General features: G+C 47.0%; 1 protein-coding gene across 5 annotated transcripts in view; it reads left to right on the top strand.

Annotated features, from left to right (window-relative positions):
• scn5lab (sodium channel, voltage gated, type V-like, alpha b) overlaps positions 1–27,142 on the top strand; it is a 473,466-nt gene extending 446,324 nt beyond the window's left edge. For all 5 annotated transcript variants that reach the window (XM_070881666.1, XM_070881669.1, XM_070881665.1 and 2 more), the window contains 4 exons: positions 2,077–2,214; positions 3,856–3,960; positions 6,161–6,431; positions 24,620–27,142. In XM_070881666.1, the coding sequence (XP_070737767.1) occupies positions 2,077–2,214; positions 3,856–3,960; positions 6,161–6,431; positions 24,620–25,854 (1,749 nt within the window). In that variant the 3' untranslated portion in view covers positions 25,855–27,142. The remainder of the gene's footprint in view (positions 1–2,076; positions 2,215–3,855; positions 3,961–6,160; positions 6,432–24,619) is intronic.
• The last annotated feature ends 658 nt before the right edge of the window (positions 27,143–27,800 follow it).

Genomic DNA, 27,800 nt, shown 5'->3' with positions numbered 1-27,800 from the left:
AGCTCATTGGCTACAAAGTACTGATCTAACCGTTCGACATAGGCTTCCCAGTCCTCACCCTCCGAAAACTTCTCCAGGATGCCCACAGTTTGCTGCATCTTTGCATTGGATTCGTGTACTCGTCGCCAGTTGTCGTGTTTCTGACACAGATGAGACTGCGCACAGGGAGGTTAAAGTAACAGTGGCCTCAGTCTTTATTAAGACACTCCAGAGTGAGTAACAGGGACTTCAGGGGGTGCGCTCCCTGGTGACAGACATGGGAGTGCATGCTTTACAGATACACAACACCGCCCAGCGCCATTTTCGGGGTGGCCTGGAACGGGCAGGAGGGGAGAGGCGCCGGGAACCACCCGCTGATGTCAGCGGACGGCCGAGTGGGGCAAGTGACCTCCCGCCCGCCGAGCTCCATTATTCCTGCGGGTGGGACTTGGCTGCAGAACGGGGTGGGGGGCGGGGGTGGGGCCGCTGGCTGGAGGCTGGTCTGTCCCCGACGGTGCGAATGAAGAACCTGAAAAAAAGGTAAGTGAACATGTTAATAATTTTTTTTCATCAGCGATTTACCTGGATGGGGTCCCCTGAAAGTCTTCGGATCGCTTTTGTATTTTTTGCTGTAGGTTTTTATTTTCACCCCTTCGACTCCATCCTCGGCGGCACTTGGGCGGCAAGAGCCTCTGCCGCCGAGAATGTGACCTCCCGCCCGCTGTCGCCCAGGTTGGCGGCGTACGTCTTCCATTTGCCGCCCGACGACCTCCGAGGGACCATCTTCATGAATATCCCGCCCAAAGTACCGTCCGGTACCTCGGCGGCCATCGGCAGCACTTTGGGCGGGCACTTGGGCGGGCGGAGGCCTTGCTGAAAATCGGCCCCCCAGAGAGTTATTGGGATCGGGATCGCTCGGCCTGAAAAGGTGGCGGAGGCTGATTCCATAAATAATTTAAAAGGGATTTGGACAGGTGCTTGAGAACGAGTCAGGGTTACGGACAAAAAGTGGAGATGTGGGACAAAGCACCACTGCTCTTTCTAAGAGCCAGCACAGACACGATGGGCCGAATGGCCTCCTTCTGTGCTGTAAGTTTCTATGATTTTATACACCGATCCCAGCAGTATATAGAGGGGTGGGAGATGGGTTCCATTGAGGTGAAAATAAATGAGCTCCCAAGCAATTGACCATCAGTTAATCTGTTCTCAGTTAACCTATTGACCTAACACAACCACCCTGCCAGCAGAAACTACTCTGACTTATTCTTTAATATAAAGGGGCCCAAGAAAGGCGAGGGCCCAGGGGCAGTACGGGCCAGCCCACACTGCAATATGTGTGTGCACTAGGTCCGTGCAGCAGAGCTGGTCTCCAGTTAGTCTTGATTAACCCTTGCCACTGGACCAAGACCTAGCTCTGTCAAGCCCGTGTGGTGGCTGGTGTGCAACGGTCACCACACGTTAAAAAAATTCCACGCTCAGGCATCTTCCACCCTTCAGGATGTGGTTCTGGACCTGGAATTTTAGGTCCTTCATTGAAACACCTGTGAACTTCTTGATGTGGAAGCAAGTCGCCCTCGACTCGAGGGACTGCTTATGATGATGATGAGTATGAACAGTAAATGTGGGAAAACACTCTGCAGGTCGGGCAGCATCTGCAGAGAGAGAAACAGAGTTAATGTTTCAGGTCAGTGACCTTTCGTCAGAACTGGAAAACATTCGAGATGCAACGGGTTTTAAGCGAGCGCAGAGGTAGGGAAAGGAGGGAGGGGAGACGAGAACAAAAGGGAAGGTGTTTGGGGAAGATAGGGTGGAAGGCAGGAGAGATTAAATGACAAAAGGGCTGATGGTACATGGCGAAGGAGATGGTAATGGGACAAGTGAAGAAACAAAAGATGGTTCTAGAAGAGGTGGAAATGGAAATGGCAGAATCATCAACAGCTACCGTCTGCCAAAATGGGGGCAGAGGCTATGGTCTGAAACGGTTGAACTCGATGTTGGATTGAAGGCTGTAAAGTGCCTAATCAAAAGACGAGGTGCTGATCCTGGAGCTTCGGCTGAACTTCATTGCAACCGATTGTTGATTCTTTGTTTTTGCAGCTTGATGAGCAGCCCGAGTATGAGATCAACAAGTACATGTACGTGTACTTTGTAATCTTCATCATATTCGGCTCGTTCTTCACCTTGAACCTCTTCATCGGTGTCATCATTGATAACTTCAATCAACAGAAGAAAAAGATAAGTACCAAACCACTTCCACAGCTCGTGTTGTTTTTTAGTTTGGTTGGTTGGATATCTCACACTTTTGAAGAAACCCATCGCCGTGCATAAAAGTCCTCGAACTCAGCTGCAGAGAAATGTGCATAAATAGAGCTTCAGTTCAGATTTGGAGTGCACACTCTTCCACCCATAAGAGCACACCGCATTTACCCAAGTCCAGAGTGTCAGACACAAGTTGGCAAGAGCCAGCTCTGCTTAGGGCAGGACAACGATTGCCAGGGGCAAACCCTGTGGGCTAGATTTTCGGCTTTGCTGATTTCGGGGCGGTAATGGCGGCGGGGCGGTAAAGTTTGCGCCCGGGAACAGTTTGCGCCTCAGTCAGCAAAATTGGGCAGCTGGGCCTTGAGTGTGGGGCGGAGCGCTAAGAGGGGCCTTGTACACCTCTCTTCGGGCGCTAGGCCGGCTGAGCATGGGAAAATCCTGAGCTAAACAGCCGGCCTCGGAGCGCCCCAAGAGTTCTGGGGAGAAAAAGAAACCTGGAAAAAAAACACCAAGGACATTCCCAATAAATACCTCACGTCACCACAACATAAATTGCAAAAAAAAAAACAACCACGCTTACCTGAGGTCGAAATTATTTACGACATTTCTAGCAGTGAGTTACAGACCCCTACCACTCTCTGGGTGAAAACATTTCTCCTCAAATCCCCTCTAAATCTCCTACCAATTACTTAAAATCTATGCCCCCTGGTTGTTGACCCCTCTGCTAAGGGAAATAGGTCCACTCTATCCAGGCCCCTCACAATTTTATACACCTTTAATAAGGTCTCCCCTCAGCCTCCTCTGTTCCAAAGAAAACAACCCCAGCCTATCCAGTATTTCCTCATAGCTAAAATTCTCCAGTCCTGGCAACATCCTCGTAAATCTCCTCTGCACCCTCTCCAGTGCGATCACATCTTTCCTGTAACGTGGTGACCAGAACTGCACGCAGTACTCCAGCAGTGCTCCATCCATCGACTGGTGCTGATTGGGAAGAGGGCAAGTCCTCAGTGTCGGGTGTACTGCTCCAGGTCCCATTAATGAGCCACGTTAGCAGGGCATCACAAGGGTGATTATGGATGAGGGAGGCCATTTGTGCCAAAGGGACAGTAAACTTCTCACTTTGCAGCATCCACTTGGTTCTTAAACAAATTCAGGATTTTTGCCTTTACTACTCCATCAAGCGGCCCATTCCACATGTTGGTCACTGTTTATGCGAAGTAAAACCTCCTGATATCAGTCCTAAATTTGCCATCAACAGAGCTACAGACCTGAGAATGTTCACTTACAAAATAGCATTACCATTTTAACCTTTTCTGACCAAGTGCTCTGTTTGTTGTGGTTTCCATGGTTCTCAGAATATAGCCTCCCTTCCCTATTATCACTAGCAACATAACTATATGTAGCAATACCACAAAAGCACATCTGTATAACAAGCACTGCTGGGGGGAGGGGAGAGGAGAATGTAATTTACAATAAGTTTAATCGTGATACACAATGCGATATTTGGACTTGCAACACAAGTGTCGTGATAGAATTCGTGGAATAAGCAGTTGAAAATTTGTGGGTTTTTTGTACTTTTGCATTTGAAAAAATAACGGTGCCATTTTTTTCCTATACTTCGGAGGTCAGGATATCTTCATGACGGAGGAACAGAAGAAGTACTACAACGCTATGAAGAAACTGGGTTCAAAGAAGCCGCAGAAACCTATCCCAAGGCCTTTGGTAAGAACACGCGAGTAAATATGCCATAATACTGTTTGGAGATGTTACGTTAGTGCAGTACTGATCCTGTATAACCGGAGGTGGTCGGGTGCTACAAAGTGCTGAGGTGGTCCAAGCATGTCATGTAACTATCTGAGAAAGGGGCACTCACTAAGCTTTTGATCATATTGAATGGTGGTGCAGGCTCGAAGGGCCGAATGGCCTACTCCTGCACCTATTTCTATGTTTCTATGTTAAGTGGAACTTGAACATTAAAGATCTTTTCCCAAAAGATATTATGGTGTCACCAGGGATTGGTAGAGCCTGTATCCTCCCTGCATGGAAAAGTCTTGATATCTTTTGTTGCAGAGCAGAGGGCAGATCTTATCGCAAACAGCCAAGAGCATTAAGATCGAGTGGGGCAGTCACACCATTTTTTTGGCCTCCTGTACTTTCCATTGGCGTTAGCAGTGGCTCAGGAGTATCAATGTACTATAAGGAATAGCCATCTAATAAAAGCAATGGAATCATCATAGGCAGTCCCTCGAAATCGAGGAAGACTTGCTTCCACTCTAAAAGTGAGTTCTCAGGTGACTGTACAGTCCAATACGGGAATTACAGTCTCTGTCACAGGTGGGACAGACAATGGTTGAAGGAAAGGGTGGGTGGGGAGCCTGGTTTGCCGTACGCTCCTTCCGCTGAGACTAGAGGTGGCAATAGAGGCAAGGGATTCCCCTTGAATGAGAGTCATAGCTTCTGATCACTGTTAGTGAGGCCTGCTATTCTTCAGTTGAAGACAGGGTCGGACTCAATTCTGATGTCCCCCTCAATGATCAAATTATTTGCTGGCAGACATTGTCTGGGCTCACACATGGAAAATTATCGCTTGGCTAGTGAGCATCTAAATGGGGTAGAGGAGCAAAGAGTTCCAGGGGTACAGATACACCAATTACTAAAAGTCGCGAGGTTGCTCAATAAAACCATTAAAAAAGCAAACTGAGCATTGGGGTTCATTTGCAGAGGGATAGAATTGAAAAGCAAGGTGCAGGGAAGATTCACACGGATGATACCAGAACTGAGAAGATAGGCTGAAGTGGCCAGGACTCTATTCTCTGAGGGGTGACCTGATAGAGGTCATTAAAATTCTGAAAGGTTAGAGAAAATGTTTCCACTTGTGGGGGAGATAATACTCGGGGGTCATATATATATATAAGATAAAATCCAATAGGAAATTCAGGAGAACTTCTTTACCCAGAGAGTGGTTAGAATGTGGAACTCGCTACTACAAGGAGTGGTTGAGGCAAATAGCATGGATGCTTTTAAGGGGAAGCTAGATAAACACACACGGGAGAAAGGATGAGGAGGTTATGCAGATTGGATTAGGTGAAGAGGGGTGGGAAGAGGCTCGTGTGGAGCATAAACACCGGCATAGCCCAATTAGGCCAGACGACCTGTTTCTGTGCCACAGACTCGATGTAAGAAAGGTCACTTGGGTGAGGCACTGGAGGGTAGCCGGCATGGAGCCATTCTCCAACATGAGACAATACCGTAGAATCATAGAATCTTACAGCACAGAAGGAGGCCATTCGGCCTGTTGTGTCTGTGTCGGCTCTTTGAAAGTGCTATCCAATTTAGTCCCACCCCCTCAGCTTTTTCCCCATGACCCTACAAATTAGTCCTCTTCAAGTACATGTCCAATTGACATTTGAAAGTTCCTATGGAACCACCCTTTAAGTTAGAGCGTTCCAGGTCTTAACAACCTTCTATGTGAAGAAATCTCTTCTCATTTCCCTCTAGTTCTTTTGCTAATTATTTTAAATCTGTGACCTTTGGTTACCGACCCACTTGTCAGAGGAAACAGTTTCTCACGACTTGCTCTATCAAAACCCCTCGATTCAGTCTCCCCTTAACCTCCTCTGCTCCAAGCCTGTCCAATCTCTCCTCATGGCTGAACACCCTCATCCCTGGTATCATCCTGGTAAACCTCCTCTGTACCCTCTCCAGGGCCTTGGCGAACTTCCTAAAGTGCAGCGCCCAGAATGGTTCTCAGTACACCAGCTGAAGCCTACCATTGAGAGAGCAGGGGAGGAGAGACTGGAGGAAAGTGTTTTTAGAAAATAGCATAGGTTCTTCACCATCTTCTTTCGAACCGACCCACTTAGAATTCCGTCATGCACGAGTCGTCAACCCTCTTGTTTTTTTTTTCCTTCCCACGTTCCAGAATAAATTCCAAGGATTAATCTTCGATCTGGTTACAAAACAAGCCTTCGACATTATCATCATGATCCTGATCTGCCTCAACATGGTGACGATGATGGTGGAGACAGACGACATGGACCCCTACACGAACAAAATCCTCGGCATCATCAACATGATCTTCATTGCGCTCTTCACCACCGAGTGTGCCCTGAAGATCATTGCCCTGCGGCAGTACTTCTTCACCATTGGCTGGAACATATTTGATTTTGTGGTCGTGATCCTTTCCATCATTGGTAGGTTATGAATGGGGCTCCTGATTAACTAGTCATTGCTCTGAGCCAGGGATAAGGACCATCACCTTGTCGCCGCTCTGTTTCTGTGTTTAGTTCAGCAAGCTCTCCTGTCGTTCTCATAATGGGTCGTTCATCGGGCGATGATACAACTAATTGTAAGGGGCACTTAGCCGTGGTGGATTCGGACTCAAAACCGCTGATTTTCAAAAGGAACGCTTCAAACTAATGATTCACAACTGGGAGATCCCTCTTCACAACGGCCCCCAAAATTCGCTTGGCTTTTTCATTGTTTTGTTTTTTTTGTCGCTAGTTGGCGCTCACCGAGGACTATGAACTGGGCCGGATCCCGGTTTACCGGCGGGTTTCTGCCCCCTGTTGTGGCCGCGCTGCCATTTCCGGTCAGATCCGGAACCTTCCGGTTGTGCACGCCCGCTGATGCTGCTGGCTGGCTGCCCTCATTACAATAGGTGGCACCGAGCAGGAGGCGTGTAGGAGTGGCCTCCATTGCACAAGGATGAGGTAAAAGAGGTGTACCCGTTGCCAGTAGCAACTGAGGAAAGGAGGGCGATGCCGTATTTAGAGGGAGCACTGCACTGTCGGAGGTTCCATCTTTCGGATGAGACGTTAAACCGAGGCCCCGTCTGCTCTCTCAGGTGGACGTAAAAGATCCCACGGCACTATTTCGAAGAAGAGCAGGGGAGTTATCCCCGGTCTCCTGGCCAATATTTATCCCCTCAAGCAACATAACAAAAAAAACAGATTTATCTGGTCATTAAGCATTGCTGTTTGTGGGAGCTTGCTGTGCCCACATTCGCTGCCGCGTTTCCCACATTACGACAGTGACTACACTCAAAAAGTACTTCATTGACTGTAAAGCGCTTTCAGAGGTCCGGTGGTCGTGAAAGGCGCTATATTAATGCAAGTATTTCTTTCTTTCTCTTCATCATCCTCTGCCAATTCCTCATATCCCCACCCCGCTCCTCCCCACCTCCGGTTGCTTTGATGACTCCGCAGAAACGAGGACCTACCGAGGCTCTTGCTGTTGGGGAGTCGCGGCAGGAGCCCCATTCACATCATGGTTAAGATGGCTTCAAGATCCCATTGACATAACAGAATCCTAATTTGCATCAATGTACGAGGCTCCCTTCTGGTTCAGACAGGCTTGAAAAATCAGGCTTTTTAAAATCGCAAAGGCTCAGGGAAGGAATGGCGAATTTGCCCGCTTCATTTTAGTTGCCGACCCCTGTATCCGGTTTCCGCCAGGCGAGGGGAGTTAAAATCCCCCCTATAGTGACTGAAGGATCACCCTGTGATCGTGGAGACCCCCCATAGTGAGTGAAGGATCACCCTGTGATCGTGGAGACCCCCCATAGTGAGTGAAGGATCACCCTGTGATCGTGGAGATCCCCCATAGTGACTGAGGGATCACCTTGTGATCGTGGAGATCCCCCATAGTGACTGAAGGATCACCCTGTGATTGTGGAGATCCCCCATAGTGACTGAGGGATCACCCTGTGATCGTGGAGATCCCCCATAGTGACTGAGGGATCACCCTGTGATCGTGGAGACCCCCCATAGTGAGTGAAGGATCACCCTGTGATCGTGGAGACCCCCCATAGTGAGTGAAGGATCACCCTGTGATCGTGGAGATCCCCCATAGTGACTGAGGGATCACCCTGTGATCGTGGAGACCCCCCATAGTGAGTGAAGGATCACCCTGTGATCGTGGAGACCCCGCATAGTGACTGAAGGATCACCCTGTGATCGTGGAGATCCCCCATAGTGACTGAGGGATCACCCTGTGATCGTGGAGACCCCCCATAGTGACTGAAAGATCACCCTGTGATCGTGGAGATCCCCCATAGTGACTGAAGGATCACCCTGTGATCGTGGAGATCCCCCATAGTGACTGAGGGATCACCCTGTGCCCTGTGATCGAGGAGCCCCCCCATAGTGACTGAAGGATCACCATGTGATCGTGGAGATCCCCCATAGTGACTGAGGGATCACCCTGTGATCGAGGAGCCCCCCCATAGTGACTGAAGGATCACCATGTGATCGTGGAGCAGAAGGATCAGGGGATGGTCTGTGGCATTACATCCTCTGATACAGGAACAGGAGTAGGCCATTCAGCTCCTTGAGCCTGTCCGTTGTTCAGTCGCACCGTGGCTGATCGGTATCGCAACTCCCTTTATTCCTTTGTTCCATACCCCTTGCTAAGGGAGGAGGTTGGTGTGCAGCATAAGCACTGGCGTGGACCTGCTGGGCCTCATGGCCTGTTTCTGTGCTGTAAACACACTGCAATACTTTGTGATAGCCTCACCAAACAAAAAAATCTAGCGATCTCAATCTTGAAAATTTCGATTGTCTCAGCACCCGCAACCTTAATGGGGCAGCGAGTTCCAGATTTCCTTTATGTGAAAACGTTCTTCCTGATTTCACTCCTGAATGTCCTAGCTCTGATTTTAAGATTATGCTCCCTTGTTCTGGATTTCTCCACGAGAGGAAATAGTATCTACCCAATCGCAGCCCCTTATCATTTTAGGCACCACGATTAGATCACCCCTCAACCGTCTATACTCAAGGGAATACAAAGCCAAGTTTATGCAACCTGACCTGATCATTTAAACTTCTGAGCCTTGGTGTGATTCTGGTGAATTTTCACTTTATCCCCAGCATGGGCTGGATGGGCCGAAAGGCCAGTTTCTGTGCCGTATACCCTATGTTATCCCTCATTTTGTCCCTGTGTAACTTCCTCCTCGTATCCACACAACTTACCATGCCGCATAACTTCGTGTCATCTGCAAACATGGATATACAATTCTCTGTTACTTCAGCCAAGTGAATAATATATCTAGTGAAAAGCTGAGACCCCAGTGCAGATCCCTGGGGAACACCATTTATCAGATCCCGACAATCAGAGAATGTTAAAAAAGGAAGAAAGACTTGCATTTATATAGCGACGTTCATGACCACCTGACATCTCAAAGCGCTTTACAGCTAATGAAGTACGTTTAGAAGGATAGTCACTGTTGTAATGTGGGAAACGCGTCAGCCAATTTTAGCACAGCAATCTCCCACAAACAGCAATTTGATAATGACCAGAAAATCTGTTTCTGTTGATTGAGGGATAAATATTGGCCAGGACACCGGCGATAACTCCCCCGCTCTTCTTCGAAATAGTGCCATGGGATCTTTTACATCCACCTGAGAGAGCAGACGGGGGGACTCCATGCTACAAGGTTATCCCCCCATTTCATGTATTCTAATTTTTGCGAATAATCTTTTGTGTGGACCTTATCAAATGTCTTCTGGAATTGCATACAGACTAGGTGCATAGACACTTCCCCTATCCACCATGTTAGTGACCTCCTCAAAAACACACAGCGCACCTATTTCTGCTTCCCTCAGTGACACATAAGGACACAAGTAAAGGCAGGAATGAGTAAAGATCAATTGGCCCATCAAACCTCATCACGTTTATACCTTAACAGTCCCACTACAGTGTCTAACTGTATTGCAGGACAATAGAAAGCATCCTATATACTCCAAGGACTAGAAATTTGGTACCGCCCACTTTGAGGTGGTGATACCGCTGGGGCACCCTTAGTTCCGGGCGACGTCTACCGCCTCAAAGTGCGATATTCAGTTGTATTGCCCCAAGAGGGGAGTGGAGCGCTCAGGGACACGTTCCACACTCCTCCTCGGGCGCTAACGGAGCGATAGCGCAGGAGGCCTACTCACTATTTTGGCGCTAAGATGCCTGAAGATGAAAAAAAACAATCCTGGTGAAAATGTCAATGAACCTCACCCACACTTCCCCACTACTGCAACCAATAAATAGAAGTTTAAAAACTGAAATTTCAGCACTTAGCTTTGCACTCTGGACGATACCGCCCCGGGATCGATGCTGGCCTGACTGCTTTCCCTCTCCGGTCCCAGCGCCAGGCGCTACCTGAAAACGTGTGACTACGGGGGCCGTTGCACGCTCGGTGACATCACTATGTGGGCGGCGCTAGCGAGCGCAGCGTATTCTATCAGCGCCGCCGCTAAACCGTCACTGAAGTTCACGGCGGGCGCTGACAGCGGGCGCTCGCTCGGCCCCTCAGCGCCCCTTTCTGGCGCTAATGGTGGCACTCAACAACCGAATTTCGTCCGCCACAACTCTCCGTTCCAATGAAGAGTCCCATTAACATATCTTTCACTGTCACCTGGTGGCCTGTGGTGCATTGTCAGCATTTTCTCTTTTTATATCCCCCCCCCTCAATTTGTTTTCATATTGCTTCAGAGGGCTGTTTTAATATATAGAACTCGAAAGCCGTTAAGTGCATGTCTGTCCACTCAAGCACTGGAAGATAAAACAAACAAAAAGATAGCTGACTTGGTAGAAAGCAGTTAAGAAGCTTTCTTCACTGATCTGTGTTTGTGGGACAGATTCCAAAACTTGCAAACACTCAAGATAAAGCCCAGTAATCTGTTTAGATTTGACCTGATTTTTCAAGGGCCTATAAGATCAATTTAAGTCAACTCAGATGTGAGGAGCATAGGGACAGGAGAGGCCAGTCAGCCCCTCGAGGCTATTCCTCCATTGAATTGCCTCATGGCTGATGTGTACCTTATCTCCAGCGACCTGCCTTGGTTCCAGGCGTGTGAGGGTCGCTTTGTTGATGTTCTTGTCTTTATTTTGAAAAGGAAAAATTTGCTAGGCTACGGGTAAAGAGCAGGGGGAGTGGGACTAATTGGATCACTCTTACCCATAGCTGGCACAGGCATGATGGCCCGAATGGCCTCATTCCGTGCTGTATCATTCTATGATAAGGAGACCGGTCCATGGAGTTAGAGGGTATGGCTGAGGTATTAACCGAGTACTTAGCATCTGTTTTCACCAAGGAAGTGGATGCTGCCATAGACATAGTGAAAGAGGAGGTAGTGGAGACACTTTATCGGACAAAAATTGATAACAAAGAGATATTAGAAAGGCTGGCTGCACTAAATGTAGATAAATCACCAGCAGCGGATGGGTTACATCCCAGGATGCTGAGGGAATTGAGGGCGGAAATCGCAGCGATACTGGCATAACCTTCCAATCCTCCATAGATACAGGAGTGATGCCAGAGGACTGGAGAATTGCAGATGTTATATCCTTGTTCAAAAACGGATAACCCCAGCAACTACAGGCAAGTTCAACCTCGGTAATTGGAAAGCTTTTAGAATCAGTGATCAGGGAACAACATTAGCAGTCACTTGGATAGGTGTGGATTAATTAAGGGAAGTCAGCATGGATTTGTTAAAGGCAAATTGTGTTTAACCAAATTGATTGAGTTTTACGATGAGGGTAATGCAGTTGACATAGTTTACATGGATTTCCAAAAGGCGTTGGACAAATTGCCACATAATAGACTTGTCAGCAAAGTTGAAGCTCATGGAATAAAAGGGACAGTGGCAGCATGAATACGTAATTGGCTAAGTGACAGGAAACAGAGAGTAGTGGTGAACGGTTGTTTTTCAGACTGGAGGAAGGTATACAGTGGTGTTCCCCAGGGGTCGGTTCTAGGACCACTGCTTTTCTTGATACAGGTACAACGTCTCAAATCCGGCAACCTCAGGACCAAGACCGTGCCGGTTTTCGGATTTTGCCGGATTTGGGACCTCGCTGTAGACGCTCTTCACTGCCGGCTGATTCCCGCTGCTCCTTGCGCCCGCCGATCCACCGATCCTCGTCCCGCCAATCCTCGCCGCCTGCCGATTCCCGCCGATTCTCACCGCCCGTAACAGTTTTACCAGTTTCCTCATCCCTCATCCCTCGTTGCCCGATGTCGCCATTTTGGCCGCCTCAAATATGTCCAGTTTTTGGACAATTCTGGTTTTCGGACAGCCGGATTTGAGACGTTGTACCAAAATATATTAATAACTTGATAGGATAAAAATTGATAACGAAGAGGTATTAGAAGGGTTGGCTGTACTTAACATAGATAAATCACCAGGAGCAGATGGGATACATCCTCGGATGCTGAGGGAATCGAGGGAAAAAAATCGTGGAGATACTGACCATAGTATTCCAATCCTCCATAGATAAGGAGTGGTGCCAGAGGACTGGAGACTTGCAAATGTTACACCATTAGATGTAGTGCATTTGGATTTCCAACAGACATTTGATAAGGTGCCACATAAAAGGTTACTGCACAAGATAAAAGCTCATGGTGTTGGGGGTAATATATTAGCATGGACAGAGGATTGGCTAACTAACAGAAAAGAGAGAGTCGGGATAAATGGGTCATTTTCAGGTTGGCAAACTGTAACTAGTGGGGTGCCACAGGGATCAGTGCTGGGGCCTCAACTATTTACAATCTATATTAATGACTTGGATGAAGGGACTGAGTGTATTGTAGCCACATTTTCTAATAATACAAAAGTAGGTGGGAAAGCAAGTTGTGAGGAGGACACAAATAATCTGCAAAGGGATATAGATAGACTTAAGTGAGTGGGCAAAAAATTGGCAGATGGACTATAATGTGGGAAAATGTGATGTTATCCACTTTGGTAGGAAGAATAGAAAAGCAAAATATTATTTAAATGGAGAGAGACGACAGAATGCTGCGGTACAGAGGGATCTGGGGGTCCTCATACATGAAACATAAAAAGTTAGTACGCAGGTACAGAAAGTAATTAGGAAGTCAAATGGAATGTTGGCCTTTATTGCAATGGGGATAGAGTATAAAAGCAGGGAAGTCTTGCTACAACTGTACAGGGTATTGGTGAGACCACACCTAGAGTACTGCGTACAGTTTTGGTCTCCTTATTTAAGGAGGGATATACTTGCATTGGAGGCTGTTCAGAGAAGGTTCACTAGGTTGATTCCTGGGATGAAAGGGTTGTCTTATGAGGAAAGGTTGAGCAGGTTGGGCCTCTACTCGTCCGAGTTTAGAAGAATGAGAGGTGATCTTATTGAAACATGTAAGATTCTGAGGGGACATGTCATGATAGATGCTGAGAGAATGTTTCCCTCGTGGAGGAATCTAGCACTAGGGGCAGAGTATCAGAAGAAAGGGTTTCCCATTTAAGGCGGAGATGAGGAGGAATTTCTTCTCTCAGAGGCTCATGAATCTTTGGAATTCGCTACCCCAGATAGTTGAGGAGGCTGAGTCATTGAATATATTTAAGGCTGAGATAGACAGATTCTTGAACTATAAGGGAGTCGAGGGTTATGGGGAGCGGGAAGGAAAGTGGAGTTGAGGCCACGATCAGATCAGCAATGACCTTATTGAATGGCAGAGCAGGCTCGAGGGGCCGTATGGCCTACTCCTGCTCGTATTTCTTATGTTCTTATGTTACCATTCTTCAAAAAAGGGTGTAAAGCTAAAGCCAGCAACTACAGGCAAGTCAGTTTAACCTCGGTAGTGGGGAAGCTGTTAGAAGCTGTGATCAGGGACAAAATTAACAGTCACTTGGATAGGTGTGGATTAATTAAGGAAAGTCAGCACGATTTTTTAAAGGCAAATCAAATATAACCAACTTGATTGAGTTTTTTGAAGAGGCAACAGAGAGGGTTGATGAGGGCAATGTGGTTGACGTGGTGTACCTGGATTTCCAAAAGGCATTTGATAAAGTGCCACATAATAGGCTTGCCAGCAAAGTTGAAGCCCACGGAATAAAAGGGACAGTGGCAGCATGGATACAAAATTGGCTAGGTGACGGGAAACAGAGTAGTGGTAAACGGTTGTTTTTCGGACTGGAGGAAGGTATACAGTAGTGTTCCCCAGGGGTCGGTTCTAGGACCACTGCTTTTCTTGATATATATTAATGACTTGGATGTGGGTGCACAGGGCACAATTTCAAAATTTGCAGATGACACAAAACTTGGATGTATAGCGAACAGTGAGGAGGAAAGGGATAGACTTCAGGAAGATATAGACAGGCTGATGAAAAGGGCGGACATGTGGCAGATGACATTTCATGCAGAAAAGTGCAAAGTGATACATTTTGATAGAAAGAATGAGGAGAGGAAATATAAACGGACTGGTACAATCCTAAAGGGGATGCACGAACAGAGAGACCTGGGGGTATGGGTGCACAAATTGTTGAAGTTGGCAGGGATGTTTAAGATAGCAGCTATAAAGACTTCATAAATCGAGGTAATAAGGTTGACGAATTAACTGCGCAGGCAGCTATTAACGAATATGATATAATTAGGATTACGGAGACATAGCTCCAGGGTCACCAAGGCTGGGAACTCAACATCCAGGGGTATTCAACAGTCAGGAAGGATAGACAGAAAGGAAAAGGAGGTGGGGTGGTGTTGCTGGTTAGAGAGGAAATTAATGCAATAGTAAGGAAGGACTTTAGCTTGGATGATGTGGAATATGTATGGGTAGAGCTGCGGAATACCAAAGGGCAGAAAACACTAATGGGAGTTGTGTACAGACCACCAAACAGTAGTAGTGCGGTTGGGGACGGTATCAAACAAGAAATTAGAGATGCGTGCAATAAGGGTACAGCAATTATCATGGGCAACTTTAACCTACATATAGATTAGGCTAACCAAACCGGTAGCAATACGGTGGAGGAGGATTTCCTGGAGTGTATTAGGGATGGTTTTCTAGACCAATATGTTGAGGAACCAACTAGAGGGCTGGCCATCCTAGACTGGGTGATGTGTAATGAGAAAGGACTAATTAGCAATCCTGTTGTGCGAGGCCCCTTGGGGAAAAGTGACCATAATATGGTAGAATTCCTTATTAAGATGGAGAGTCACAAAGTTAATTCGGAAACTAGGGTCCTGAACTTAAGGAAAGGTAACTTCGATGGTATGAGGCGTGAATTGGCTAGAATAGACTGGCAAAGGATACTCAAAGGGTTGACGGTGGATAAGCAGTGGCAAACATTTAAAGATCACATGGATGAACTTCAGCAATTGTACATCCCTGTCTGGAGTAAAAATAAAACTGGGAAGGTGGCTCAACCGTGGCTAACAAGGGAAATTAAGGATAGTGTTAAAGCCAAGGAAGAGGCATATAAATTGGTTAGAAAAAGCAACAAACCTGAGGACTGGGAGAAATTTAGAATTCAACAGAGGAGGACTAAGGGTTTAATTAAGAGGGGGAAAATAGAGTATGAGAGGAAGCTTGCTGGGAACATAAAAACTGACTGCAAAAGCTTCTCTAGATATGTGAAGAGAAAAAGATTAGTGAAGACAAACGTAGGTCCCTTGCAGTCAGTGAATTTATAATGGGGAACAAAGAAATGGCAGACCAATTGAACAACTACTTTGGTTCTGTCTTCACGAAGGAAGACACAAATAACCTTCTGGAAATACTAGGGGACCGAGAGTCTAGCGAGAAGGAGGAACTGAAGGAAATCCTTATTAGTCAGGAAGTTGTGTTAGGGAAATTGATGGGATTGAAGGCCGATAAATCCCCAGGGCCCGATAGTATGCACCCAGAGTACTTAAGGAAGTGGCCCTAGAAATAGCGGATGCATTGGTGATCATTTTCCAACATTCTATTGACTTTGGATCAGTTCCTATGGACTGGAGGGTAGCTAATGTAACACCACTTTTTAAAAAAGGAGGGAGAGAGAAAACAGGGAATTATAGACTGGTTAGCCTGACATCGGTGGTGGGGAAAATGTTGGAATCAATTATTAAAGATGAAATAGCAGCGCATTTGGAAAGCAGTGACAGGATCGGTCCAAGTGGATTTATGAAAGGGAAATCATGCTTGACAGATCTTCTAGAATTTTTTGTGGATGTAACTAGTAGAGTGGACAAGGGAGAACCAGTGGGTGTGGTGTATTTGGACTTTCAAAAGGCTTTTGACAAGATCCCACACAAGAAATTGGTGTGCAAAATTAAAGCACATGGTATTGGGGTAATGTATTGACATGGATAGAGAACTGGTTGGCAGACAGGAAGCAGAGAGTCGGGATAAACGGGTCCTTTTCAGAATGGCATGCAGTGATTTCTGGGTTGCTGCAGGGCTCAGTGCTCGGACCCCAGCTATTTACAATATGCATCAATGATTTGGATGAAGGAATTGAGTGTAATATCTCCAAGTTTGCAGATGACACTAAGCTGGGTGGCGGTGTGAGCTGTGAGGAGGATGCTAAGAGGCTGCAGGGTGACTTAGACAGGTTAGGTGAGTCAGCAAATGCATGGCAGATGCAGTATAATGTGGATAAATTTGAGGTTATTTACTTTGGGGGCAAAAACAGGAAGGCAGAATATTATCTGAATGGTGGCAGATTAGGAAAAAGGGAGGTGCAACGAGACCTGGGTGTCATAGTTCATCAGTCATTGAAGGTTGGCATGCAGGTGCAGCAGACGGTGAAGAAAGCAAATGGCATGTTGGCCTTCATAGCTAGGGGATTTGAGTATAGAAGCAGGGAGGTCTTACTGCAGTTGTACAGGGCCTTGGTGAGGCCTCACCTGGAATATTGTGTTCCGTTTTGGTCTACTAATCTGAGGAAGGACATTCTTGCTACTGTGGGAGTGCAGCGAAGGTTCACCAGACTGATTCCCAGGATGGCAGGACTGACATATGAGGAGAGACTGGAAAAACTGGGCCTGTATTCACTGGAGTTTAGAAGAATGAGAGGGGATCTCATAGAAACATATAAAATTCTGATGGGACTGGACAGGTTAGATGCGGGAAGAATGTTCCCAATGTTGGGGAAGTCCAGAACCAGGGGACACAGTCTAAGGATAAGAGGTAAGCCATTTAGGACCGAGATGAGGAGAAACTTCTTCACTCAGAGAGTTGTTAACCTGTGGAATTCCCTACCGCAGAGAGTTGTTGATGCTAGTTTATTGGATATGTTCAAGAGGGAGTTAGATATGGCCCTTACAGCTAAAGGGATCAAGGGGTATGGAGAGAAAGCAGGAAAGGGGTGCTGAGGTGAATGATCAGCCATGATCTTATTGAATGGTGGTGCAGACTCGAAGGGCTGAATGGCCTACTCCTGCACCTATTTTCTATGTTTCGATGTTTCTATGAAAAGAGTACAAAAGCGTGGAAATTATGATGAACCTGTATAAAACATTGGTTTGGCCCCAACTGGTGTACTGTGTCCAATTCTGGGCACTGCACTTTAGGAAGGATGTGAAGATCTTAGAGAAGGTGCAGAAAAGGTTTACGAGAATGATTCCAGGAATGAGGGACTTCAGTTACGTGGATAGTCGATGGAAGCTAGGGTTGTTCTCCTCAGATTAGAGAAGGGTGAGAGGACTTTTGATAGAGGTACTCAAAATTATGAGGGTTCTAGACAGAGAGAAACTGTTCCCATTGGCAGAAATGCCGAGAACCAGAGGTCACAGATTTATGGTGATTGACAGAAGAACCAAAGGCCTCATGAGGAAAAACTTTTTTTATGCAGCGAGTGGTTAGGATCTGGAATACATGGCCTGAAAGGGTGGTGGAGGCAGACTCAATCGCGGCTTTCAAAAGGGAATTGGATAAGTACCTGCAAGAAATTCTTTTGTTGCAGGGGAGTGGGTCTAGCTGAAGTGCTCTTGCAGAGAGCCATCATGGGCTCGATGGGCCGAATGGCCTACTTCTGTGCTGTAGCCATTCTATGATTTTGTGAGATCAGCAGAGACCAGGAATTAAACCGATTTCCTTTTTGGACTATGTGGCTTGGTGCCACATAATGCACCTTTAGTCAATCGACTGTCGAGGGAACATTCATATTTATTTTATTGATCGTTTATATCGACAGAACTCGTCGAACACTGCTTCATGACCATGATAGCATTTGCACTGATATTGGCATCAAGTCTACTTGATGGATTAGTTAAGGGAAAGAGAAATGTTGGCTTGCAGAGATCATCCATTAGACTAATTGCAGCGTTATCTCTTCCCACACAGATTAGTTTTTTTTATAAAACAAATGAACACGGCAAACCTGCCTTTTATATTTAGTAAATAAAAAGGTCACCCATCTGTGTAGTATTGAGGGATTGAGGGGCACCTGGAAATGTTTACCTTTTAACAGCAGTCAAATAAAAAAACAATGGCAAACTTCAAACATAACCTCATCGCGAGCAGCGATAGACCCATTGAATGCTGAGGGAGCTAACCCCAATTAGCGGCAGGCAATGAATAACTAACGGATAAAAGGGAATGGGTGGAGGATGGCTCCGGGAACACTGTTCTTTCACTTCTGGGAGCTGGCCACAAATACAGGCCCCGCCAATGTTAGATGAAGGGCTTCTACATCTGAGGAAAAAGTAGTTTTGATCTAATTCCCAGTGCACAAAAAAAGCATAACCGAAAATGACCTCTGAATGTATCACTCATCAGTGTGAAGCTGGGAGTCCCTCTTAAATATGCCACAGGGACTGAAAGTGTGGGAAAAGTATGAGGAGAGCAGAACTTGGTTTTGAAGATGTTGACTTTCCTTTAATCTCCAAGAACTGGGTTTGCTTTGAGTCCAGCTCAGGCTGATGGGGTGAGGTTCTCCTTCACCACATGCCCTCAAAAGTAGATGAGTTTGTGCTGTTTCAATCTTCAGTTCTTTATTTTTATTTGTTCATGGGATGTGGGCGTCGCCGGCTCGCGAGACCATTTCAGAGGGCAGTTAAGAGTCAATCACATTGCTGTGGGTCTGGAGTCACATGTAGGCCAGACTGGGTAAGGACAGCAGATTTCCTTCCCTACAGAACAATAGTGAACCAGATGGGTTTTTCCGACAATCTGGTAGTTTCATGGTCACCATTACTGATACAGGTTGAACCTCCCTTATCCAGAACCCTCGGGACGTGGCCTGTTCTGAATAAGAGATTTTTCTGGACGAGGGGTGGTCACATTAAATTGGATGGTACAGGTACTGAGCAAGGGAATATGGGGGCTGGCTGGCTTGGGACTGGGAGTGCGGCAGAGAGATCATGGGGGGTGTGGGGGGGGGGTGTTGGGGGCGGTGGATCACGGGGTCAGGCCAGTGATTGCAGGAGCCGGCAGCGAGGAAGGACTTCAATTTGTTCATGTCGGAGTTCTGCGCATATGCCACCCAGTGGCCAGGAATGGTTTTGGACGAGGGGTGGTTGTGGATAAGGGAGTTCTGGATAAGGGAGGTTCAACCTGTACTAGCTTTTTAAAAAAAATTCCAGATTTAATTAACTGAATTCAAATTCCCCAGCTGCCGTGGTGGGATTTGAACTCACATTGCCAGATTATTAGTCCAGGATTTCCTCTGGATTTCTAGTCTAGTAATATTACCACTATGCTACCGTTCCCCCGGTTGGCACTAAACTGTCTGAGACTCCTACAGAATGGCTGGCTGAGGAGTGGGATTGTCACATTGGTGCAATGGGGAGTCTTTCCTTGAGATGGTGCTTAACCCCATGCATGCTCACCTTTTGCAGTAAAACTCACTGTACTGATAAAAAGGTGAGCATTCACTCTTCCCCGCACCACTGATTTTCCTCGTCTTGAACACAAACTAAAGAAAAATCACAAAATGCACTAAACCAACTGTTTAACCACATACGTCTCTTTTGCTCAGCTTGACATATAAGGTCAAATATTCCAACTGCGTGCTCCCAGCATGTAGCCTCACCCAGTTGGAGCAGTTGACAAGATGTTGTGTCTCCACAGCTCACGATTTTCTCAATTAATATTAACGAACAAAGAAAATTCATGGGCATTTCCCAATATATGTTCGCTGTTAGCTGTAGTCCGTTTAAACATAAAAGCATCTGATAGTTGGTTAAAGGATATGTCAAGGAATCACCATGGAAAAGGTGTGTCCTGTGACAGACTGAAACCATTCTGAATTCATTGACACCTTTTGTGCTTATTACTTCCATTGTGTGTATTGCAACAATATGATGACTCAGGGCTCAGTACTAGGTCCCTTGCTTTTTGTGGTATGCATCAATGATCTAGACTAGAACATCGTGGCAGCCCCGACCTGCGAAAGACCATCAACGGCAGGTCGGGGCCATAAAAGGAGCAGAGAGTGACGGCCATGAGCAGCGTGGCAGCATACCACTGCACGGTACAGCGCGAGCTGGTGCAGGGGGGCAACGGCAGCGAAGAGTGACATCATCAATTTCCAGGTCCAGCGGCAAGGTCGGGGCGAAGGAGCAGCGAGAGACTGTAGAGGGACGTGACCGTGACCCACGAGAGACGTGAGTTCGGGGCCAGGGGCCCGGGGGCAGCACGGGCCACACTGCGATATGTGTGCACACTAGGTCCGTGCAGCAGAGCTGGTCTCCAGTCGTCTTGGGTAATCCTTGCCACTGGACCAAGATCTAGCTCTGTCAAGCCCGTGTGGTGGCTGGTGAGCCATGGTCACCCCACGTTAAAAAAATCCACGCACAGGCATCTTCCACCCTTCAAGATGTAATTCAGGACCTGGAATATTAGGTCCTTCATTGAAGCACCTGTAAACTCATCCTTTTTTGGTGCCTATGATGACTTGAATATAGGGGGTATGATTAAGAAGTTTGCAGATGACACTAAAGTCGGCTGTGTGATTGATAATGAAGAAGAAAGCTGCAGACTGCAGGAAGATATCAAGCAACTGGTCAGGTGGGCAGAACAGTGGCAAATGGCATTTAATCCAGACAAGTGTGAGGTAATGCATTTTGGGGAGGGCTAACAAGGAAAGGGACCTTGGCGTGCATGTCCACAGATCCCTGAAAGTAGCGGGCCAGGTAGATAAGGTGGTTAAGAAGGCATATGGAATGCTTGCCTTTATTAGCCGAGGCATAGAATACAAGAGCAGGGAGGTTATGCTTGAACTGTATAAAACACTGGTTTGGCCACAGCTGGAGTACTGCGTGCAGTTCTGGTCACCACATTGCACTTGCACTGGAGAGGGTACAGAGGAGATTTACGAGGATGTTGCCGGGAGTGGAGAATCTAAGCTATGAGGACAGATTAGATAGGATGGGTTTGTTTCATTGGAACAGAGGAGGCTGAGGGGCGATCTCATTATAGTGTGTAGAAAGGGTCTATTTCCCTTAGCAGAGGGGTCAACAACCAGGAGGTATAAATTTAAAGTAATTGGTAGAAGGTTTTGAGGGGATGTGAGGGAAAGTTTCTTCATCCAGAGGGATGACACAAAGATTAGTGAGAAAGCGGGTTGTGTAGAGGACACAGAGAGGCTGCAAAGAGATTTAGATAGGTTAAGCGAATGGGCTAAGGTTTGGCAGATGGAATACAATGTCGGAAAGTGTGAGGTCATCCACCTTGGGAAAAAAACAAAAAAAGGGAATACTATTTGAATGGGGAGAAATTACAACATGCTGCGGTGCAGAGGGACCTTGTGCATGAATCCCAAAAAGTTAGTTTGCAGGTTCAGCAGGTAATCAGGAAGGCGAATGGAATGTTGGCCTTCATTGCGAGAGGGATGGAATACAAAAGCAGGGAGGTCCTGCTGCAACTGTACAGGGTATTGGTGAGGCCGCACCTGGAGTACTACGTGCAGTTTTGGTCGCCTTACTTAAGGAAGGATATACTGGCTTTGGAGGGGATATAGAGACGATTCACTAGGCTGATTCCGGAGATGAGGGGGTTACCTTGTTACCTTATGATGATAGATTGAGTAGACTAGGTCTTTACTCGTTGGAGTTCAGAAGGATGAGGGGTGATCTTATGGAAACATTTAAAATAATGAAAGGGTTAGACAAGATAGAGGCAGAGAGGTTGTTTCCACTGGTCGGGGAGTCTAGAACTAGGGGGCACAGCCTCAAAATACGGGGGAGCCAATTTAAAACTGAGTTGAGAAGGAATTTCTTCTCCCAGAGGGTTGTGAATCTGTGGAATTCTCTGCCCAAGGAAGCAGTTGAGGCTAGCTCATTGAATGCATTAAAATCACAGATAGATAGATTTTTAACCAATAAGGGAATTAAGGATTATGGGGAGCGGGCGGGTAAGTGGAGCTGAGTCCACAGCCAGATCAGCCATGATCTTTTTGAATGGCGGAGCAGGCTTGAGGGGCTAGATGGCCTACTCCTGTTCCTAATTCTTATGTTCTTATGGGTTGTGGGGGTCTGGAACTCACTGCCTGAAAGGGTGGTAGAGGCAGAAACCTTCACCACATTTAAAAAGTAGTTGGATGTGCACCTGAAGTGCTGTAACCTGCAGGATTACGGACCTAGAGCTGGAAAGTGGGATTAGGCTGGATAGCTCTTTGCAGATGATACAAAACGTAGTAAATAGTGAGAAGTAGCAGACTTCAGGAGGACAGAGATGGACTGGTGAAATGGGCAGGCACATGGCAGACACAATTTAATACAGACAAGTGTGAAGTGTTGCACTTTGGTAGAGACAACATGAAGAAGTAGTACAATCGAAATGGTCCTATTTTGAGGGTGTTGCAAGAGCAGAGGGTTACAAGGGTGCATATTCACAAATCTTTGAAGGTGGCAGGCAGCGCAAGTTGATTAGGTGGCTAAGAAAGTGAATGGGATACTTGGCTTTGTAAATGGGGTCATTGAATACACAAACAAGGTAGTCATGCTAAACCTTTACAAATCTCTGGTTAGGCCTCAGCTGGAGTATTGTGTACAATTCTGGGCACCACACTTTAGGCAGGATGTCAAGGCCTTGGAGAGGGTACAGAGGAGGATTACCTGGATGATACCAGGGATGAAGGACTTCAGTTATGTTAAGAGATTGGAGAGGCTGGGATTGTTCTCCTTAGAGCAGAGAAGGTTAAGGGGAGACCTAATAGAGGTATTCAAAATAATGAGGGGTATTGATAGAGCAAGTCGGGAGAAACATTTTCCTCTGGCAAGAGGTGATAGATTAAAAATACTAGAGACGAAATGAGGAGGTATTTTTTTCACAGAGAGTTAAGATCTGGAACGCATGAATAATCTAGACTGATAGTTCAGGGTAGTGCTGAGGGAGTGCTGCACTGTCGGAGGTGCTGTCTTTCGAATGAGATGTTAAACCAAGGCCCTGCCTGTTCTAGTGATTGTGAAAAATCCCATGGCACTATTCGAAGAAGAGCAGGGGAAGTGTCCTGGCCAACACCTAACCCTCGATTAATGCCTATATGAATAGATCATTTATCTCATTGCTGAAAGAATGGTGGAATCAGATTCCATAGGAACTTTCATATGGCATTTGGACATGTACTTGAAGAGAAGTCATTTGCTGGGTTATGAGAATTGGAGAGCTCGTTCAAACATTACTGAGGTGGAACTTGTTGGAATCTAATCACCTTGGCCCAGTGGTTACGGTCCTGCCTCTGAGTAAAAACTCATGCGTTCAAGCCTCACTCCAGTGATTTGAGCAAATAATCTAGACTGATAGTTCAGGGTAGTGCTGAGGGAGTGCTGCACTGTCGGAGGTGCTGTCTTTCGGATGAGATGTTAAACCAAGGCCCTGCCTGTTCTAGTGATTGTGAAAAATCCCATGGCACTATTCGAAGAAGAGCAGGGGAAGTGTCCTGGCCAACACCTAACCCTCGATTAATGCCTATATGATTAGATCATTTATCTCATTGCTGTATGTGGGACTATGTGTATAAATTGTCAGCCACGTTTGCCTACAGAGACAGTGACTACATCTGAAAGATGTACTTCATTGGCTGTGGAGATATTTGGGCCTTCCTGAGGACATGAAAGATGCTATATCAATGCAGTTTAATGCAGTTTATGTGTAAATAATTTGACTTGGGCTCTGCCAGCAAAAATCTAGTTCCACTGCATTAATGTTCTCTCTATCTCTCTCCTCCTTTAAGTCATTCCTCTTCAACCATCCATCATAGGCAGTCCCTCGAAATCGAGGAAGACTTGCTTCCACTCCAAAAGTGAGTTCTCAGGTGACTGAACAGTCCAATACGGGAATTACAGCCTCTGTCACAGGTGGGACAGACAGTGGTTGAGGGTAAGGGAGGGTGGGGAGCCTGGTTTGCCGCACGCTCCTTCCGCTGCCTGCGTTTGCTTTCTGCATGCTCTCGGCGACGAGACTCGAGATGCTCAGCGCCCTCCCGGATGCTCTTCCTCCACTTAGGGCGGTCTTTGGCCAGGGACTCCCAGGTGTCGGTGGGGAAGTTGCTCACCTGTCCTAATATCGGCTCGGTGTCAAATATTGCCTGTTAACGCTCTTGTGAAGCGCCTTGGGTGAGATTTTACTACGTTAATGCGCTATATAAATGCAAGATGTTGTTGTTTATGATTTAATTCAAAATATTAGCTTGTTTACATTGGGATTTGTTTGTTTTTTCCTCTCCAGGGATCGTGCTGTCAGATCTCATTGAAAAATACTTTGTGTCACCTACGCTCTTCAGAGTCATCCGCCTGGCTCGTATCGGGCGGGTCCTCCGTCTTATACGAGGGGCAAAAGGAATAAGGACACTGCTCTTTGCCTTAATGATGTCACTTCCTGCCTTGTTCAACATTGGCCTCCTCTTATTCCTGGTCATGTTTATCTATGCCATTTTCGGAATGGCAAACTTTGCCTACGTGAAGCAGGAAGACGGCATCAACGACATGTTCAACTTCGAGACGTTTGGGAACAGCATGATCTGCCTCTTCCAGATCACCACGTCAGCAGGATGGGACGGTCTGCTGAGCCCCATTCTCAACAGCGACAGCCCGGACTGCGACCCCAAAAAGGAAAATCAGGGCACCAGCGTGAAGGGAGACTGCGGGAACCAGTCCGTGGGGATCAGCTTCTTTGTCAGCTACATCATTATCTCATTTCTGATTGTCGTAAACATGTACATAGCCATTATCCTGGAGAACTTCAGCGTGGCCACGGAGGAGAGCTCCGAGCCCCTCAGCGAGGACGACTTTGAGATGTTCTACGAAGTGTGGGAGAAGTTCGACTCCGAGGCCACGCAGTTCATCGAGTACTCGGCGCTGCCCAACTTTGCCGACGCTCTGAAAGAGCCGCTGCGCGTGGCGAAGCCAAATAGAATCAAGCTGATTGCCATGGACCTGCCCATGGTGAGCGGCGACAGGATTCACTGCTTGGACATTCTCTTTGCTTTCACCAAGCGGGTGCTGGGCGAGTCGGGGGAAATGGACGCCCTCAAGCTGCAGATGGAGGAGAAGTTCATGGCGGCCAACCCCTCGAAGATCTCCTACGAGCCCATCACCACCACCCTGCGGAGGAAGCAGGAGGAGGTGTCCGCCATCATTGTGCAGCGGGCGTACCGCCGGCACCTGCTGCGTCGCTCCTTGAGGCAGGCCTCGTTCTTGTACCGCCACCGAACTAGCGAGGGCCACGTCATTGTGGACGAGGCCCCGGAGAAGGAAGGGCTGATCGCCGCCATGATCAAAGAGCACTATGGCCCCGAACTGGAGCGGTCGGAGACCATGTCCTCCTCCTCGTCTCCGCCATCTTACAATAGCGTCACCAGGGCTGTGAATGAGAGCAGCGACGTGCAAGTCACCAACCCAGATCCCGAGGGGCAGACAGACTCCAGGGAAGGCCCCGACAAAGATAGAGAGTCCTTAGTGTAAAAAAAAAACGCTTTAAAATGTCTTGTTTACACGAAAAGAAGACCGACGTGAAGTCAATCCTGTTGTACTACAATTAGTCGCAGAAGTTAAGAAAAAAAATGAGGGTTTTTTTTTTGTTGCTTCACTTCTTCAGCAGACGTCCAGAGCGCAGGACGTGATTGACCTTTGACCTTGGTTCTGACAGCTTTGCTTCAAGCTTTCCATTGCCAGAGAGCTGGAGGGACCGCACAGGGCTGTGGCAGCAATATTGATGATACTGATAATATGCTAGGCTGGGATCAGAAGAAACAAAAATACGACGCTATCTCTCACCACAAGCGATAGTGACTGACTGTATGCATTTATTTGAAATATTATTATAATGGTGTGTCTCCTGCTGGTTATGTATGACCTTGCATTAACAATTATCACAACTTCTGTAGCAAATGTAACACTTATTGCATATGTTATGGGTCTTTCATAAATTTATTATTATATTTGATATTTTTCTACTCGAGCATATAATTGTCTGTTTTTGCACCAGACTTGTGAGCTCCTGCCCCCCATCCCCTTTTACTCCTCAGGCATCCATTGGCCGGGTCAGCCCCTAATCGCGTCGCCAACCCGACCGCACGGCTCCGTCAACGCACCGCGCTACGCCTCGGTTCACACGAACAAAATAATTCGCAGCGGCGCTCGCTGCAGCGGCGGTCAAGCCCCCGTGAGCGTCAAGGGTTGGTCGAGCGTTAACCTCAGCATGCCTTAACGCTCAAGGTCCACCCCCTAGTGGCCGGTCCAACAAACAGCCGAGGACAATGTCCCGGGGCGGTGCGGGGGGTTGAGATACATCAGTGGCATGGACCTCGGAGCAAAGGTGGCTATTTCGGGTGAGGAGAGGTGTCGGCGGGCGAGAATGATACAGGAGAGATCGGGATTGGTCTCCCGCCGACTGCTAACGTTTAAAAAAACAAAACCAAAAAGACATTGGGAAAATATTTGACTTGTATTGCTGAGATTGCACAGATTTTATGCAACCGTGTTTAAGTTATTCCATAACGAATGTTTTTTCCTTCCTCTGTGTATTGCAAGCAAAAGATTTTGCTGGGAATTGCAGTCTTATTCACCTGCTGCCTTCAAGGATTTTTACCTGATACTGCTCTGTAGCGAGAAGATTTAAAGACTGGATAAAGGAGTTCGGAGGGAAAGACTTTGGCCTCAACTTCTTTGTTCCATTTCACCAACGTGAAGATCCTGTCAAGCGTCTTCACTTATTTTCTGTTTTATTTATTATGCAGTACTTAAATTAAGATAGGTATGCTTCTTTCAGCAAACACGAATGAATGAAAGATGGCTGCTTTAAATTAAAAAAAAAATAATCGTGTCTTCTTTGGTGCTTTGCCGAGGGTGGGATCGAACCCATTCCTTTCGAACGCTTTTTTTCGGAGTGGCCCAGATCATTGCTTCCGGTTCGGCAGGTTTCTGCAGGAAATGGTAACTTCTTGCTTCCGCGCTGTGTTGACTGATTACCGTGTGGCGAAGGGAGGTGGGGTGGAGCGGGGAGCGGGAAGCGGGGGGCGTCTTTTGTCACTAACCCGCTTAGAATCATGGAATGAATCATAGAATGGTTACAGCACAGAAGGAGGCCGTTTGACCCCACCGAGCCCGTGCCGGCTCTCTGCAAGAGCACCTCAGCTAGTCCCACTCCGCCCGCCCTATCCGGATCGGATTGGCCATTGATCGGAGTCAATGAACAAAGAAAGAAATTGCATTTCTACAGCGCCTTTCACGACCTCAGGATGTCCCATAGCACTTTACAACCCATGGAGTACTTTTGAAGTGCAGTCACCGTTGTACTGTGGGGAACGCAGCAGCCAATTTGTGCACAGCAAGCTCCCGCACACACCGATGCGATAGCGACCAGATAATCTGATTTTAGCGGTGTTGGTTGAGGGATAAATATTGGGAAA

This window comes from Pristiophorus japonicus, chromosome 5 (genome assembly GCF_044704955.1).
Source record: "Pristiophorus japonicus isolate sPriJap1 chromosome 5, sPriJap1.hap1, whole genome shotgun sequence".
In the NCBI taxonomy this organism is placed as follows: domain Eukaryota; kingdom Metazoa; phylum Chordata; class Chondrichthyes; family Pristiophoridae; genus Pristiophorus; species Pristiophorus japonicus.
The sequence above is the reverse complement of the archived record's forward strand: the minus strand, read 5'-3'. Positions and strand labels throughout refer to the sequence as shown.